General features: G+C 41.8%; 1 protein-coding gene across 2 annotated transcripts in view; it reads right to left on the bottom strand.

Moving 5' to 3' along the window:
- Window positions 1-18,535, bottom strand: part of NKAIN2 (sodium/potassium transporting ATPase interacting 2) — a 722,370-nt gene extending 703,835 nt beyond the window's left edge. For both annotated transcript variants that reach the window (XM_056856242.1, XM_056856243.1), the window contains exon 1: window positions 18,473-18,535. In XM_056856242.1, the coding sequence (XP_056712220.1) occupies window positions 18,473-18,526 (54 nt within the window). In that variant the 5' untranslated portion in view covers window positions 18,527-18,535. The remainder of the gene's footprint in view (window positions 1-18,472) is intronic.
- Window positions 18,536-18,880: the final 345 nt, after the last annotated feature.

Genomic DNA, 18,880 nt, shown 5'->3' with positions numbered 1-18,880 from the left:
GTCTTCCTGTTCTTCACTGCTTGTAATATTTCTGAGCTGAATCCATACCTCATTGGATATTATTCTATCTGCACTATAGCTACCATTTGCAAATGGATTGTTGCTATAATGCAGTGATTGTGCAGTATCTAGCGATGTGTGGATACAGTTCAGCATGGGAACTTTACTAACTGACTGTACAACATTGGAGCACACATTTATTAACAATAATAAATCATAATTAATAGAAATTTCACATAATTATTTGAAGTGCTTGGGGCAGGGAAGTCAACATGCATCAGAAACATGACAGGGTACATCCAAAATGAAATGGATTGACTCAATAAAGGAAGCCACAGCCTTCAGTTTGCAAGACCTGAGCAAGGCTGTTAACGACAGAATGTTTTGGAGGTCATTAATTCATAGGGTTGTCATAAGTCAGAAGCAGCTTGACAGCACATAACAGACGCGCGCACACATGTGTGACTGCACTCCACACAGCTTTACATTGTCTCCGTACAAAGTACTGTATTTCACTCAGAAAATGTGATCTCCCTGTAACATATCCCTGTTCTACCATGGGAAGCTCACAGAGTGACTTTGGGCCAGTCACTATCTGGCAGTTTAATGTACATCACAGGGTTATTGTGAGAGAAAAAATGAGACTGGGGTAAATGTATGTCACACTGAACTCTTTGGACTAGACAAAATAACTATCTATAATATGTTTATTTCTATCCTGCTTTTCTGTTCAAAAGAATACCAAGGGCAGCTAAAAAAGTAAAACATCCTATTATAATACAAACATCTGATAATTAACCATTAATTAACACAACTGTACTAGCCTTCACGTTCTTTTACAGGCAGGCAGCTAGGGGGTGGTACTCAGAGGGCGGAAAAGCTCAGCCCTTAAACACCTTAAACACCAGCTTGAGAAAAGAGGCAAGTTCTGCGTGCCGCGAACAAGTAATAAACGCACTGGGAAACTTATCACACAATCAGAATTTCATGATACATTGCAGGCAAGAAAATGCTTCACAGAATACACTCTAGCAAACCATCCACTGGCCAAGAACACTAGATCTACCTACTGAGGGCTAGTACTGTCCTACCATCATTATCCTTAGATGGAATTTAAAGTAGCTGTAACATATACAGCAAAAAGATGTTCAAAATTACATTACAGTATAAAATCTCTATGTCCTGGCTAGTTAAATTAGGGATTGTCATCATTGCTAGAGTCACCTACTTTTTCAGTTTCAATAAAGTTTAGGCATTTTGTGCTCCCCCCCCCCGCATCATGGGTGCCCTGTTCTGCTCCCCCCTTTCCAGTCAATAATGACATTTTGCTCTTTCAATATTTCTCTCCAGTTTCAATACTCGCCATGATTCACATACTTTTCATTCTTCTTACCCAAATTTAAGAAGGACTATATCACCTTAAAAGGTAGAGTACAAAAAGAAACCTTTACACTTCTATCCTCTAAGAGTTCAACAAAAACCCAAACTGGTAAAGAATATTTCATTTTAAATCTGTTCATCCCATTCAAAGAGGATCTCCTGAAGCAGAGATCTGTGGATATCTGAATCAAAGTTTTTAAAGAAAAAAAAACAAGTGAATACTTCTACAAATGTATTTAGCATAAGAAAATAAGCAAGTCCACAAATTATAATGAATTATTATAATTATACATAGTGTGCGTAACAAAAAATTTGGTGTTCTGAATGGCCCAGAAATGCGGGGAAGGTTGAAGACTGTAACTGTTTCAAAGGCAAAGACAAAAAGATGCTAAAAGGAACCTAAGCGCTATATTAAAGCCAAATATAACCATTCTGAGAGCTAGCATAGTATAGTGATAAGAGTTTTGGGTTAGGATCTGGGAGACCAAGTTTAAAATCCCTACTCTGCCATGTTTGCCGGATGACCAACAATCTCAGCCTAACCTACCTCACAGAGTTGTTGGACAGATAAAATGGAGAGAAATTATGTAAACCGCTTTCAATTCCTACTGGGAAGAAAGGCAGCATATAAATTAAGTAAAATAAATAAAATTCTGAAATGTTTATGCAGCTCTAGAAATTCACTATTTCATTTATAAGCAGCACTGGACAATTTTTCAAATACAGACCCTCTAACACAGCTGAAAAGTATTAATATGACCAACATTTTAGATATCCTGATTCCTCCACCTGAGATCTGTTGAATTTCAATTGAACAAAATAAATCATCTTTATTTCTTGCCCTTTTTAAAAGATGAATTATGGGCCATATTTCATCTTAATCAACAAAAACATTCCAGGAACTCAACAGGCATTCTTAACATATTGAATTCATCTCTTCTAGCATTTTCATACTATTTCCATGATAAACAGAACAAAAATTTTCATCCCTATTATTTTCCATTAGACCTACCTTAGACAACAGTACTAAGCCCAATGACTTGAAAGCATATTTGTCTATAATGAATGTGCTATACTTCCCAGTAATATGTTAAAGATTAGACTGTAAAGTTTCAACATGACTATGCAGTTATATGTAGTTTATAATACATGAGTAAACCGTGTCATCTTTCACACTGACAGCCCATTCCTGACCTGAAAGGATGAAAATCCTTAGGAGGCCAGGATGGGGCTGCGCCGGCGTTCGTACCCCTGCACCAGCACCCGTGCTACTTATGCTGTCCAGGGTGGCATGGACGCCGGCGGGGAGACCTGAACGCCATCCTCCTGTTGCTGCCACAGCAGCACCTCCCAGGGACGCTGGCTGGGCCTTCCACCGGCATCCCACCAGTGCAAAGACCCATGCCGGCATCCCAGGGGGCGTTCCTGGGGCATGCCGGGGGGGGAGACTGAGCTGCCAGTAGGCAACTTTCTGACCCCTTTTGCCCTGGGTACGCCGACAGAAAGAACAGCATTGCTGCAACAGCTTTTTGCTGGAGCAGCCTCGCTGTTTTCAATGGGGCAAAATGCCAAATTAAAAAAAAACTAAAACCTTCAAAAAGCTTTTTAAAGCCTTTCGGCAGCCGGGGAATGGCTTTGAAGGCGCCGCAGCCACGCCGTCCCCTAATGCTGAAGGCTCAGGAATGGGCTGTAAATACTTTCTTTGGGGTGGGAGAGGGGGTATGTGGGTATCATACAGGCCCAGTTGTGGATACTAGAAAGCCAACACACAAATTTGCTCTTAATTCTACATTTTCTATATTCTACAGCACTTATGTTACAAAAAAGATTTGGGAAGGTAGCCATGTTGATCTGCAGTAGAAGAGCTAGATTCCAATCCAGCAGCACCTTAAAGACCAACAAGATTTTTGGCGTACAAGCTTTTGAGAGTCAAAGCTCCCTTTGTCAGATACAAGGAGGAGTGGAGATCCTTCAGCTCTTATGACTGGGATATAAGGGTTCAGGGATCTCCATTCCTACTTGTAGCTGATGAAAAGAGCTTTGACTCTCAAAATCTTATACCTCGAAAATCTTGTTGGTCTCTAAGGTGCTACTGGACTCCAATCCAGTTCTTCAGTGTTTAAAAAGTAAATTTGTCAGAATTGACAAATGAACACATGAAGTTGCCTTATACTGAACCCCAGTTCTAGAAGCCCAGCTCCCCTCTAGGGCTCAGCAGCAGGCCCTGAATGCCCCACCCCGAACTGCCTCAAAGGTCGCAATCGACAAATCACTGCTCACTTGATAACCAGAGGACTCTTAAGAAGACTCTGAATACCAGCGTACGTCCTTTGAGAGGCAATTCTTGCACCAGTTGGGTGAAGGTTGGCTGGATGTTTCTGTGCCTGCTCCAGTACATAAAATCCAAGGATTTACAGAGAACATCTCATTTCCCCCTTCCCATTTCCTCTTTCCTTTTCTTGAAAGCCCCCATAATGTCTCCCCTTTTCCTGCTTCCTTCTCTCCTTTCCACTCACCAGCCAGCCTACCTTAACTGCCCCCCCCCATCTTCAGCCTTCCCTCCTTCCCTGACCTGGCACCCTCTCATTGGGAAAACGGTCCTAGAAGTCAGGCCAGGTCAGTCTCAACTGCACAAGAGGAACCTGCAAGGAATGTGGGGAACATCTCACTTTTCTTCTGTATAACCAACACCATGCCCTTTCCTCTTTTCCCCTTCTAGCAACCTCTTCTCCCTTCTATCCTTCCCAAGCACAAACTAACCTACATTTTATCTGACCTACATCTTTGATTACATTTAATCAATCAGTCAGTCAATCAATAATTTATTTGCAGTCATAGACTATCAAATAAAGCAAATTTGCATAGTTAAATAGTATAGAATAAAAACAAATACAAAATAGATTTGCTATTAAAATGGTTAAATGGTTAAAATGGTTAAAAATGGCAAAATTATTAAGGTGCATAACTAATTAATATCCAAACAAATACTAAATGTGGGTAAAATTAGAATGCTTGATAATAGCCTAAAATTACAAAGGCTAAAACTAGAAGGAAAAATAAATAAACATGTATTCAATCAATAGGATCAAACAGTATTCATTCTCTATTTCCTTATGTGTTGTAGGTTCTTAAGTAAACTCTGCCTGATTTTAATTGCTAGCCAAGCAAACCTGGCCATGCTGGCAGGTAAGTTAGCCATTGTATCCGATAGGAGGAGCTCTAAATGTCGCTCTTAAAGGTCTAGGGCAGTCCACTAATAATGAGATCAATGAGCCTGAACGAATGTGATCATAAATATTACACTCAAATAACACGTGTTCGATGGTTTCAAGTGCATTTACGTGCTTCTAATGGTCATTTATTATATAACCCATCCAAAAACGTGGAAGGCAGGGTATTATGCCGAAGAAGCATAAAAGCTCTGCGATATTCAGGGTTAGTAATATTAAACAGATATGGCATAGAAATATTCCTAACAAGCAGCTCTTAAGTAGCTCCTTTGCCTTCTCAAAGGTCATTGTTAAGAGAAATTGACGAGACAGGCCGTAATACTCCAGCTTCTTATTCAGTGCTGTTTGCCAGGATGCTGTAAATGAATCTGATAATATTAGGGTTGTCAGCACCTTTTTTTAGTGTTGCAGTTTTAGCCAAAGCATAATTGTGATGACCCAAAGCCTGGCCAGAACTGTGATCATCCCCAATTCAATTCTCAGAGCTGCATTTGAGATAGAATTCGGCACCTGAAAGATTTTCCTGAGAAACTTAGACTGTACCCTTTCCAGGATGGTTATGTTGCCTGTAATGCTCAATGGTGCTCCATATGTAATTTGGGTGAAGGATTTAGCCTTAAAGCTCTTTATTGCGGCTGGAATATGCCGCCCTCCTTTGTGCCAGTAAATTATTTTGATTAAACCAGAGGATTTTGGGGCATTTAAAGCAGCATAGTTGATGTGCGAAGTCCTAGCTTGCGTAGCTTGAAATAGCACCCATAGATATTTATACTGCTGTACCTACTCAATCTCCCTTTGATTGATTCTCCACCTATATTGCTTTGGGTTCCTTGCACAGACCATAATTTTGGTCTTATCCACATTAATCACTAGCTGATTTTCATGGCAATACGAGTTTAATGCATACAAAGCTCTTCTCATGCCAACTGGAGTTCTTGAAAATATAGCTAGATCGTCAGCATAAAGCAGAACTGATGTATGCCTATTACCAACTTTTGGGGGGTGGAATTGCGTATCTTTAAGATGCCTGTCGATATCATTTATGAAATAATTAAATAATAGAGGAGCAAGTATGAATCCCTGCTTTCTCCCTTCTCAGTCTTAATCAAATTTGTGAGATGACCCTGTGGACTGCATCGAACCCTAATACCAGTATTTTGGTATAAAGCTTTTATCAGAAAAAGGAGCCGCTTGTCTAAAGTTGTGCCTTTGAGTTTAGCCCAAAGAATTCCTCTGGAGATGGAATCAAAGGCAGATTTAAAATCAACAAAGGAAATATAAAAAGAAGACTTTTTCCCGAATGCATATTTAGCTATCAAATGATCAAGGAGCAAACAGTGATCCATAGTGGACCACCCTTCTCTAAAACCACCTTGTTCTTCAATCATGAGGTTCTCGTCCTCCACCCAGAGACAAAGCTTCCAGTATAAGTGTCTTGCATAAAGTTTCCCTATGGTACTAAGGAGGCTAACTAGCCTATAGTTTTGAGGATCGTTGATAGAACCTTTTTATGTATAGGGACAATAACAGCAACCTCCCAACCTTTAGGTAATCTTCCTGTTCTGTCAATAAATGTAAAGAGTATGGTTAGTATTTATTATTTATTAATTTCATCTATATCCTACCTTTCTCCACAATGAGGACAGAAAGCAGCTTATACCATTCTCCTCTCCTCCATTTTATCCTCACAATAACCCTGGGAGGTAGATTAAGCTGAGAGTCTGTGACTAGCCCATAGTGACCCAGTAAGCTTCCATGGCAGAACGGGGATTTGAAGCTGAGTCTCCCAGATCCTAGTCTGAAACTACACCATACTGGTTTTCATGGAGTGACTGTTGTTGAACAGTAGCAAGCAGCCAGACCTGGGTGAGTCATGCAAGTCACATCATAGCGAGTAGGATGGTGGTTGCTGGCAGACCTGGCCCTGATGAGACCACCCTTGAAGGCCAAAACAGCCATAGAAAGGGCCTAGGCCCTGCCCCTTCCTCTGCCTTTTATTGACAGAAACCAAGGCTGGACGATTGGTAGTTCTTTTTGATTGTCTAGCAATGGCCACTGAAGGCATTCATTTCTTAAAGCTATAGGCACTGCTTCTATCATTTAACCCAATCTACTTTATTTATTTATTTATTTAAGGTTTCAGATTTTCTACCAACCTGGGGCTTTTTCAGGTTTGCAGAAAAATTTGTCTTGACTGTTCATGACTCCAGTCTCTAGATTTAAGCATCCACAGATTCAGCCATATTGAGAATTAGATATACTGATGACACAATGTAATTTGTTGGAGCTATCCAAAATCCTGAAATCTTCTCCATTCCTGGCTCTTCAGACATCCATTTTATGTAATGTAGCCCCCATTTCTCCCACTAGCCCCCAGTTGAGAGAAGCAAGTATGGGACCTGAATTGGTTAAAGGGAGTGAGGGAGGGGGAAAAAAAGAAAAGAAAAAGCCTGCCTCTAGCCTACTGCAAAATAAAGGAAAATATTCCGGGCAACTCCCCAGATCCTATAAGCACTATTCACAAGTATAAATCAAAATACAGTTTATTCAACAAGGAAGTATGGGTAATTATAGTACCACAAACATATACTGAAACCTCAAATTCAGGCATTACTATTGATAGATGGTACATTACTATTGATAGATGCTGCAGATCTCCTCAGGTTCCTCACCAGGTATGCTGTTCTCTGCATGGGACATCCCTCCGCTTCAGATGGCTTCTGGCTCCATTTCTCCTCAGAAACCTCTCTTCACAGACCCCGCCTGTGGCTCCCTCACAGAGACAAATACACTTTCTACACAAATTTTAACAGAGAGCCAAGCCCAATAGGTTATGGTAAGAACCTGTCAAAATAGGGGCTGCTTGTGTATGAGCTCTGTTCTGTCTGTCATGTGGTTTCTCAGCTAAGATGGTACTCACTTACATATCCCCTCAAATGCAAGGGACAAAACATGGACATAATGAGAGAACAGTAAGATAGGAGTAGATATTCTGAGAAGTCCTATGTTTGTTCCCACCACCTGCAATTATGTAACGTTACTACCGTACATATAATCTGATTTTGTAAAACTATTGTATGGATTCAGAAGAACTGAAGTTAGAAGGATTGTAGACCCACTTCACTTACAAAGCAATATCTTGTCTTAAAAATGGAGCTTTAAGTATCTATGTTACGTTATGTGCACTGTATTGTCTTTTGTACTGTGTTGAAACATTATATAAAATAAAAAAAATAAAAAAGATTTTCGGGGTGTGAGCTTTTGAGAGTGAAAGCTGACAAAGGTATCTGATGAAGGGAGCTTTGACTCTCAACAGCTTACACCCCACAAATCATGTTGGTCTCTAAGGTGTGACTGGACTCAAATCTATTCAGTAAAAGAAATCATTAAGAAAATCATTAAAAATTATGTTCCTCAAACAGAACTACGACCCCAGACCATGGCTTTATTCCATAAATGGTCTGAGCGCCACCTCCAGGGATTTTCCCTGTTGCCTCCGTCCTGTTACCTTTCCCCTCTCCCTGCAGGGTCAGCCTCAGACTGGGCAACGACACTGGATACATCTCCTGGTGTCTCTTCTGCCCTGGACATCTGCCTGGCAGTCTCTCTGGGCTACAAACTTTTTGTCCATCCTCCTCCTCCCCTGCTCTATTTATCCCATTTCCCTAATCTCTGCCCCTCATTCCTCTTCTGTCCTCTTATGGATTGAGAGCTAGCTGAAAAATAGGAAGCAGAGAGTAGGAATCAATGGTCAGTTCTCCCAATGGCGGGATGTGAGCAGTGGGGTGCCTCAGGGATCTGTGTTGGGACCGGTGCTTTTCAACCTGTTCATCAATGACCTGGAGTTGGGGTTAAACAGTGAAGTAGCAAGTTTGCAGATGACACCAAATTATTTAGGGTGGTTTAAACAAAATCGGACTGCGAAGAGCTCCAGAAGGATCTCTGTGTATTGGAAGAATGGGCATTAAAATGGCAAATGAGATTCAAAGTGAGCAAGTGTAAAGTGATGCACATTGGGGCAAAAAAATCCCAACTTCACATAGACACTGATGGGATCTGTGCTGGCAGCGACAGACCAAGAAAGGGATCTTGGGGTGGCAGTGGATAGCTCAATGAAGATGTGAACCCAGTCTGCAGCTGCTGTAAAAAAGGCAAATTCCATGCTGGCCATAATTAGACGAGGAATAGAGAATAAAACTGCTGATATCATACTGCCCTTGTACAAATCTATGGTGAGACCACACTTGGAATTCTGTGTACAGTTCTGGTCACCACACCTAAAAAAGATTACAGAGCTTGAGAAGGTGCAGAAAAGAGCAACCAAAATGATTAAGGACTAGAGCAACTGTCCTATGGGGAGCGGTTAGGACGCTTAGGGCTGTTTAGCTTGGAAAGAAGGCGGCTAAGGGGAGACATGATAGAGGTCTATAAAATTATGCATGGTTTGGAGAGAGTGGACAGGGAGAGGTTTTTCTCCCTCTCCCATAATACTAGAACACGGGGTCATCTGCTAAAGCTGGAGAGCGAGAGATTCAAAACAGATAAAAGGGAAAAAAATTCACACAACGCATAGTTCAATTGTGGAACTCCCTGCCCCAGGATGTGGTGATGGCTGCCAGCTTGGAGGGCTTTAAGAGGGGAGTGGACATATTCATGGAGGAGAGGGGTATTCATGGCTGTTAGTTAGAATGGATACTGGTCATGCTGCATACCTATTCTCTCTAGTATCAGAGGAGCATGCCTATTATTTTGGGTGCGGTGGAACACAGGAACGATGGTGCTGCTGCAGTAGTCTTGTTTGTGGCTTCCTAAAGGCACCAGGTTGGCCACTGTGTGAACAGACTGCTGGACTTGATGGGCCTTGGTCTGATCCAGCAGGGCCTTTCTTATGTTCTTATGTCCCCACCCTTTTTCCCAGGTGTTCCCCATTTCCCATTACCTTTCCTTTCCAGCTACCTCTGGGGCAGGGCCTGGCTCTGCCACTCACCCTGGTGCTCCTTGTGAGTTGCTTGCCTGCATAGTCTCTCCTCCTTTCCCCCCTCCACCATTTGCCCCAGGAGATTGATGACATTCCTCTGGTTTCCTCCCCAGCTAGGCAGGTAGCTTGTCCTTGCAGGGCTGCCTGCTGGGAGGAGATGGGGTCAGTGTGTGCTCCCTGTGGCCAAGCAGAGAAAGGAGAGAACAAAGTGCTCAACGTTTGCTCCCCTGTTGCCCTTTCCTGCAGGTATGTGCCCCTCCTGTGCTCCTCCAGCTTCTCCACTGCTCTCCCTTGTTGGCCCTGGGGTCCCTGTGGGTTTAGGGTGCCAGATGCCACACAGGGGCTCTCCAGCTGTCCCAGGGCTGTCTCTGCCCTCCATCCGGTTCCCTGCCCCCCCCCCACACACACACCTTCTCCTCCTCCCAGAGTGAGTGTTTCCCAAGAGGCTTCGCCTGCCTCGTCTCTGCCTTTGACGTCTGGGGTGGCTGCAGCTCCTGGACACTTGTACTGCAGTTAGTCAACCAATCACATATGGACAGACATATATAACAGATAGCCTATGGACTCTACAACCAATTTAGAACTGGCCACTACTGAATTTAGAGTTTTAAAATTTAAAAAATGGAGTTGTATATCCCAAAGGTATAACAGAAAATAGCTGTATTGTTTTTATGAAACCTCATGTTTTTGAAGTGTGAAGCTCTTTGGGGAGATATGTTCACACAACTCTTATAATGGAGAGACCACAATAGAGATAGTGCTGCAGAGAGACTGCAAGTACATGGAGGAAAGTATGTACCAACAACTGAACAAAACACTCCCAAGAAAGAACTCCACTGCTAGAAATGCATGGAGCTTTCAAGAACAAAAGGTATTTGCTACACAATAATTGGTTTTGGATATCTTTTCATCCAAGGAAAAATGTACATTAGACTGTTGTCAGAGTAATATAGGTCACTTTCCAATTCAGCCCAAATACATAATATAGTAGCTTGAAAAAAACCTGCCACCTTTCTGATAGTCTTACTGACTAGTGATTTAAATCAATGATTTAAATCAATTTTTAAATCAATGATTTAAATCAATTTGATTTAAATCAAATCCACCCTGACCAGGATGCCAGGTCTATCTCTTACTTACAAATGGAAATCAACTAAATAGTAGCAAAAGCAGCTACTATCCTGTTTACAAGGGAGTTCGTAACGCTTGCTGCACAAGTGAAATAGTCTCTGGATTGGCTCCCCACATTCACACCCCATCGAATACGGTAAGTTTGCCTTACAAAGATATTTATAGAGAAGTTCAAGGCATCTCTAGAATAGAGAAATACACGACTAGATTCATAGTCAGATAAGTCTTCTGATTTTGCATCACTTGTGACTTTACCTAGATAGCTCCATCACTCTAAAAATATCAGACTGAGAAGTTTAGCCTATTTCTTACACTTGGATAACTCACCATGTTGAATTGTGCTACTTTATCAGTGCCATCCTAAACAGAGTTACATTCTTTTAAACCCATTGAAGTCAATGGGCTTAGAAGGGTGTTACTCTGCCTAGGATGGCACTGCAAGTTGTGTAATGGTGCAATGCAGAGCATGAACTGTTGAAAATTAGAAATAATGACCACTGTTTTGTAGCTGGTTTAAGTGAGGTTGGAGAAGGAAAGAAAGAAAGAAAAAGAAAGAACTGTCCAGAACAGAAAAAATGGTCATAAAGATTCTATAGTCCTCAAGGCAAAATAGGACATGTCACAGTTCTTGTACAAATAATATCTTAAGACACACTTGTTATATAAAGAATAAAGTTCTGTTCTCAGTGATGAAATGTGTTATTGTTTTACAATTTATGCAATGAAGACAATGAAAAATTGTAAAATATGAATACTGGTACTGTTTCCTCCATGGGCTGCTTGCCTCTGATGATACTTCTAAATTACAAACACATCACGTGACTTTCATTTTATGGAAAATTTACAAAGCCACAGCTTCAACAACGATGAGTAAATAGAAAGATCTAAGGCAAGTAAGGTGCTCATACCTACAATAGGCTTAGTTTCTTCCTACATATTTCTGTTTGGCAACTTAGGTCAGCTAACAAATGCTTTCTGACCATTCCATCTACTAACAGAGCATTCCTGAGGTGGGGTGGTGAAAGTTCTCTGGAGGTGGTATGACCCCATTGCCAGTGTAAGTTGCCTCAGCACTTAACGCTGGCAGAGGGGGCAGTTCCATCAGCACCTGGGTGCTGCGGAGCTGCACACTGTTCCTCCGACGCAGCAGTCTCTCTGGGACCTAAATCCCGGAAGAGGTATGCAGCACCGGCATGGGGGGGGGGGCATTCCCAGGGGTGAAGCTGACAGTAGTCAGCTTCCAAAGCTCCTCCAGCCTGGGAACGACCCCTCAGCAGCAGCATTGCTGCTTCAGGTTTTACCTGGTTCAGCATCACTATTTTCCATGGGGAACAAAGCCACATTTCCCCCCCACCCGTAAGAAAGGCTCTTTTAAACCTTGCAGTGGCTGGGGACCTCTTTGGAGGCACCGCAGTGGCTCCTCGGGTATGCTGTCCCTGGCTGCCTCAAGGCTCAGGAATGAGCTGTAAGTGTGACTGGCTTCTAGGGCATGCTCTTTTACTGTGATGGCACCTACCTCCAAGATAGCCTTCAGGAGGAATTCTGGACTGCCCCCTTCCAATTATCTTTTTACTAAGCATGTAACATTGTCTTGTTCTGAAGAATGTTTGGCTAAGAGTGATTCAGTAATTCAGTTGTTCAAAGGTGGTTTCTTGTGAAGAGCAAGACTAGGAATGGTTGCAAGATCATTTTTGAGTGGCTATTCTGGGAAATTTACGCTATCACTTTAGCAACATTAATGATAATATGTGCATGCACATGCATGTAATGGAAACCTACTGGGTTCCTCTAGTGCAAGGTTTTTTTCTGCCAGAAGAGCCTCATGCATCACCATAAGGCCTGTTGAGCCGGAAGAAAGCATGGCTGTTAGTAGGATGGTCCAACCCAATATGCTAATTAGGTTAAAAGTAGAATTATTCCAACTAATCACACTAGGGAGGCAGTTAGACATGTGTATAAATGTACAGAGTTGTTTGAAAGTCCAGGTGAAATAACACTGTGCACTGCAAAAACAGAAATCAAACAAACCTCAGTGATATTGTGGGTTCGATTCCAGACCACTACAATAAAGCGAATATTGCAGTACAGCGAGTCAAGCGAATTTCTTTGGTTTCCCAGTGCATATCAAAGTTATGTTTACACTGTACTGTAGTCTATTATGCAATAGCATTATGTGTAAAAAAAACATACTGTAATAAATACTAAAAATACTAATAAACACTGCTAAAATTACCAAAATATGACAGAGACATGAAGTGAGTACATGCTATTTGAAAAATGGCGCCAATAGACTTGTTCGAAAACACAGTATCTGCAAAGTGCAATAAAGTGAAACACAATAAAACAAGGTATGCCTTTACCAATAAGCAATTAGGTACAAATATGTACAAGTTGCTAGTAATGACAAAATGTCTTTTATTTTGTTCAACTCAAAGGCTTTTAAGTATTGATTTTCAAAATGTTTGGAGCACGCCATGCTATACATTTATACTGAATCGGTTGCCATGACTTCCCCTATGGAACCCTGGGGATGACAGGAAGTGCTAAGATCTTCGGAAAACTTGTTGGCAATATTTCTTTGACAAACCAGTAAAAAAAATTGTTAAGCAATGGACTGCTCTGCAGCCTGCTGTGATCATTTTACTCAATACTTTGCAGATAAAATATCTCACATATGTTCTGACTTGGAGTCTATTTTAGCACTGACAAGATCAGATGTTCTCAGGGTGCCTATTGCGCCAGTACTTTCAGCCTGTCCATTCTGAGGACGTGGATGGGATTTTTGTAAGTTTAAGACCTACTACATGTTTGTATGATCCTTGCCCCCCCGGCTGCTTAAATCTGCCAGGGCTGGGGGTGATGAGGGACTGGGTCTGGAAGACAGTAAACACTTCTTTGAGAGACCGAGTTATCCTCCCTGTCTTGAAGCAGACAGTGGTACACCCATTCCTAAAGGAACCTACTCTAGATCCAGGAGAGTTGAATAGCTTCCATCCAGTCTCAAATGTACCATTGTTGATCAAGGTGCTTGAACGAGTGATGGCTGGACAACTTCTAGGATTCCTAAATGGAATGGATTGTTTGCATCCATTCCAATCTGTTTTCAGGCCTGGTCATGGGACTGAAATGGCCTTGCTCGCTCTGGTGGATGACCTCTACTAGGCGATGGACAGGGAAGTGTGACCCTGTTATTTCTCCTGGAGCTCTATGGAGCTCTTGGTACCATCAATCATAGTATCCTTCTGGACCACTTTTCAAAGTTATGACTGAGTGACACTGTTCTATTGTGGTTTTCTGCCGTCCTACCTAGAAGGCAGGTAACAGAGTGTGGTGCTGGGGGACTGCTGCTCCACTCTTGTTCTATGGCCTACAGGATCTGCAAGGTTTCATCTTGTTCCCCTTCTTTTAATATCTACATAAAACTGTTAGACGAGGTCATCTGGAGATATAGGTTGAGTTGCCTCCAATATGTAGATAACACTTCAGATCTATCTCTTCTTTCCAGCAGATCCCAGGGAGGCAGTTTTGGGATGGATGAGACCTCAAAAACTGGAACTTAATCCCCCCAAAATGGAGGTCCTACTGGTGTGAGGAAGGATTGACCCAGGAATTGGGACGGACTTCCACATCCCCTAAAGGAGTAAGTTGATAGCTTGGGGGTGCTGCTGTACCAGAGCCTCCTGTTGGATAAACAGCTGTTTACAAGCCTGATCCATAGTAATCCTAGTTATTTTTTAAAATAAATACTATTATACCATTCTGAAAGCACTTTCTGAACTTCATTTGAGAATAAATTGTAAAAGTGACTTACCAAAAATAGGAATATGAAGCAGTAACACTATTACTGCAGTTTAAAACTTTCCACAAACAATAAAATAACTTTTAATGCTACTAAAAATTAAAACAAGTTTCTAGCCAGTCTAGTTGCTTTCTTACAGAGTAGTTAGGAAATGGAAATATTAAAAAATCTTTACAAGTCCCCATATACATGGATCAACAAAAGGTAAACTATGCAGTTTAAAGAAATTTAAAAATTTTGACCCAGAGAGGAAATCTATTAATATTTACGCTTTTACAGATCTATAAAAGTCTTGCAAATTGCAAAGTAACTATGGTTCTCAGCAGAACCAAGACAGTTAAGTATTATTTTTAAAAGATCAAAAATCTTCCAAGTAACAAAAGCAAAGAATAGACTCTGAGGAAGCTGTGATCCCTTTTTTCTCCGGTATAGTATGGTAATTATTTTTAACCACTCAGTGCAGAAATAGGTCATCTGACAGGACCAACATATGTGTAGAAACCAAATCTGGGAACCTGTCAAACATGGAATAAATATGTGAGCAATGGATTGATTCTCATGTACCCCACTCCCTGGAGGATCCGACCTTGGGAAGAAGGATATCTAGCAGTAATGGGAAAGAGGAGCTGTGTCTCTAGTTTGAGCGAAGAGGTAAAAGAATAATATTTCATATTTCATCCAGTCTCTCACTTAGCAACTTGGAGAAACTAAGAGTCATTTTAGAATCATTTTAATATACTAATTTAAGTAACAGTAACACAGCAAGTTAAGTTTTATTACCTATCACCTTTCACACAGGTTTTAGGAGAAGAACATGCATGGTCAAAAGCTGTTTTCCATGGTACAAATAAAACACGTGCAAATGACAGTGTACAACTAGGCCAGGTACCTGCATTATTCTTGAATTGTTTTTGTATTCTATAGTACTTGACCAGGAGGGAAAGCTGCATGGTCAGATCTCAGAAGCTAAGCAGGGTTGGTACTTAGAAAAGAGACCACCAAGGAAGATTCTGCAGAGAAGGGCAGTAGCAACCACCTTGCATCTCACTTGCCTTGAAAGGCCCTTGTTGGGGTGGCCATAAATCATCTGCACTGAATCAGCTGCAACTTGATGGCACTTTATACACACTTTACATAAAGTACATACTTTACAGTACTTGACCATCATAACCTGTCAGAAGGAGAGTGACCCCAGCACATTTCATCCTACTCGTTGTGTACTTTATTACTTTGAAAATATCTAAGGACCAAACTCTTGCTTACTCAGTGTGCAAATTAAGAAAAAATACTGACTACAATCCTATACCACCTTGCACCAGAATAAACCATGTTGATTTCAGTGTGATATACCTTCTGAGCAAACTGACATAACTGCAGCCACTGAAATCAAGGATCCTCCCTCTCACCCTCTAGAGAATATGTTACTTTCTTTCACAAGTGGCTTATATTTAATTTGGCTGTATTTTTTGCAAAATAATAATAATAATTGGTACCTTAATAGCAGAAGATTCATGTCACACTCGATGTTCAGCCAATGTGATAAAGACAAATTAGTCCATTCCCTCTACCTCAAAATATAATATTCCATACACATCCTGAACACACACCATTCATTGAGTCCCATGTCCTTTTATGAAATCTGCCAGAAAGAAATGGAAATGAGGCACACCACTTCAGGTTTGCAAAAACTGTACTTTCCCAATCCCAAACCAATAAAGCCTCATTCCATGAATTACGTGGTAGCAAGCCCAGGTTTGCCCCCAAGTATAGATTCAACAGTCTCCAGGCATCTGATGAACATACCTGTATGATACGTGATTCAATACACACTGCTGTCTCATTGACACTTTACAATGTTAGCTGTACATCTAGAAAACAATGGCTGAAGCAACTCTGTTTCTTAAACATGTTTCAATTCCACAAGTTAATTAACAGCTCTTCATTAATGACTGCCCCATGCCAACATGAATTCCCATATGGCAACTTACACCAAATAATTACACTGAAATAAAACGCTAGAATTCATCGTATTTCTGTGATTAACCATGAACAAATATTTCTAAACTTGAATAAGGAGGAAAATTGACAAGTGAAATTCAGTCTGCATTGGGGCAAACTGCAACGTTAACACCAATGGGCCCAATATTGCAGTAATGAGTTTTATTTGGGGTGGAAAACACCTGGACATATTTGTATCATATATATAAAACAGCCATAGAACCTGTAACCATGTCTGGCAATTTATTTCAAATAAGACTGAGTAAAACTTTTTCTTCTCACCACAGATCAGTGCCACACAATATTTACATCTAACTTATTCTATGGCTCAACAAAGTAATAAAAGAAAGACATGTGTTATAAGATCCAATATTGGTTTTTGACACACACAGTCTTACAATCTACATTCCTCCACAGACTCTAAGAAAATATATGTTTACATCCTTGGTCATTTTTGTATGTCACTCCAAAAATAATCTACATACAGAATAAGTTGACATCAACTGCTGGAAAACATTGGAAAGTGTTTTGGTTAATCTTCAACATGTTGGCAGCTGCTGCTATTTTAGGTCAAAAGAATAAGGGATACACACCCTTACAATATCAGATGCTGTTGTTCTCATATGCTGTTTGCAATCTTCCCACCGGCATATAATACAGAATTAGATCGTTCTTCGATCCTATCCAGCATGGCATTTCCTTTATCATATAGCATATAAAAACTGTTCTATAACTGTTCGAAACAGGCTTTAAAAAAAAACTTCATTTTAAATACACCCAAAAAAACTGAATTTACTTTTTAAAAGATTTTTCACATGAACAAAGGAAACCAAATGGAAAAGATTGGACTGAATCTTATTCCTCACAAAAGATGACAAATAGATTGCTTCCACCTTTACAAAAATTGATGGCTTTATTGCAACATATGAAGAGCACGGACATGTATTGCCCACAAACTGACAATAAATCTTCCTTGTGTACTTATCCAGCTTCCTGAAAGCTTCAGTTGTTACTACTGAGTCTTCATCTTTATGGGAAATTGGTGGTCCTCTGCCACTTGGGAGGCTGCACTTTTCTTCCTTCTCAATGTTAACCACTCCCCAACCTGTTCCACCAAAATCCATTCATTTAAAACAAGTTCAGAAGTGTGACTGTTCTATAACAGTTCTATAACTGCCCAATTAATTGGAACTGTGTGATGCCAAGAACTTTCCATTCTCCCGTCAGATCATTCAGCAAAACTCCACACATGACGCAAACACAGATTTTCTAGTTTAGCAGCTCCTTCTTCGATATACGGCCACTCCAGAGTGCTTTGTCAGTTACAGTGTGGATGCTTTCGCTAAGCAGTAAAAGGCACCTTATACTTTCTACCAAAAATGCAAAGCAAAACTCAGACTCAACCACCCCCTCTTCGCTAACAGCCTGGGAAGACGTTCAAAATTGTCACCCACACTTTTTAAGGAAACCCAACTCCAAGCTCCCCTCTCAAGCCTTCCTGAAGAGTTCATTTCTCCTCCCTTGCCGCAAAACCATGCCTCTCATCAGCCACCCCATCCAAGGCAACTGCCTATCGATTCCATTTCTTCTCCAAGAAAAAAAACTTCGCAAAGCAGCCAGACTTGATGGGCCTTCAAGGGAAAGGGGACATCCATTTTCAACACATTAGCAGTCCCAATCTATGCTCGTGCACCCGAAGCAGAAATCAGTGGGGCTTACTCCCAAGTAAATGAGCACAGCGCTGCAGTTTCAGGCAAACATAACCACGGGGATGGCTATCTTTGACACGTCCACCTCTCAACACGTAAAGACCCCCCCTTCTAAACATTTCACGCCCGACGGTTTTGGATAGGGGATTTTTGTACTGTAAAAAAAAAATGGGACGCGATTTGCACAGGGTTTTTTTTTTTTGAATTAAAAAGCATCCCCAAAGGAGGAGAGCGGCGAGCCACTTACCAGTTGCATGCCGCAGATCAAGACCAGCGTGCACCTGCCGCTGCAATAACCCATGGCTTCCGAGACCCCTCGCCGCAGCCCCGGGGTCCCCACGCAGAGCCCGGCCGCATCCAATCAGAGGGCGGGAGAAGGGCTCGCGGGGCTCCTGCCTGCTGCCCCCGCCGCGCCCCGGGAAGCGACGGGCATTAGGACCGCGCGGGAAGCGCCGCCTCGGGCCGCTGCCGGCGCAGCCTCCAGTCCCCTCGCGCGAAGACGCCTCCGCCAAGAGCAGCAGCAGCAAGGGCGGGAACGGCGTGCCGGAAGCCAGCAAGGGCGGCCGCGGCCCCCAGGGGCATCCGGCCCTGCCCCCCCGCCGCCTCCGGAGCCATCCGGCCACTCGCGCAGGGAGATCCGCGCGCTCAGCTCATC

This window comes from Euleptes europaea, chromosome 10 (assembly GCF_029931775.1).
Source record: "Euleptes europaea isolate rEulEur1 chromosome 10, rEulEur1.hap1, whole genome shotgun sequence".
In the NCBI taxonomy this organism is placed as follows: domain Eukaryota; kingdom Metazoa; phylum Chordata; class Lepidosauria; order Squamata; family Sphaerodactylidae; genus Euleptes; species Euleptes europaea.
Note: the sequence above shows the minus strand (reverse complement) of the source record. Positions and strands in the feature narration are given on the sequence as shown.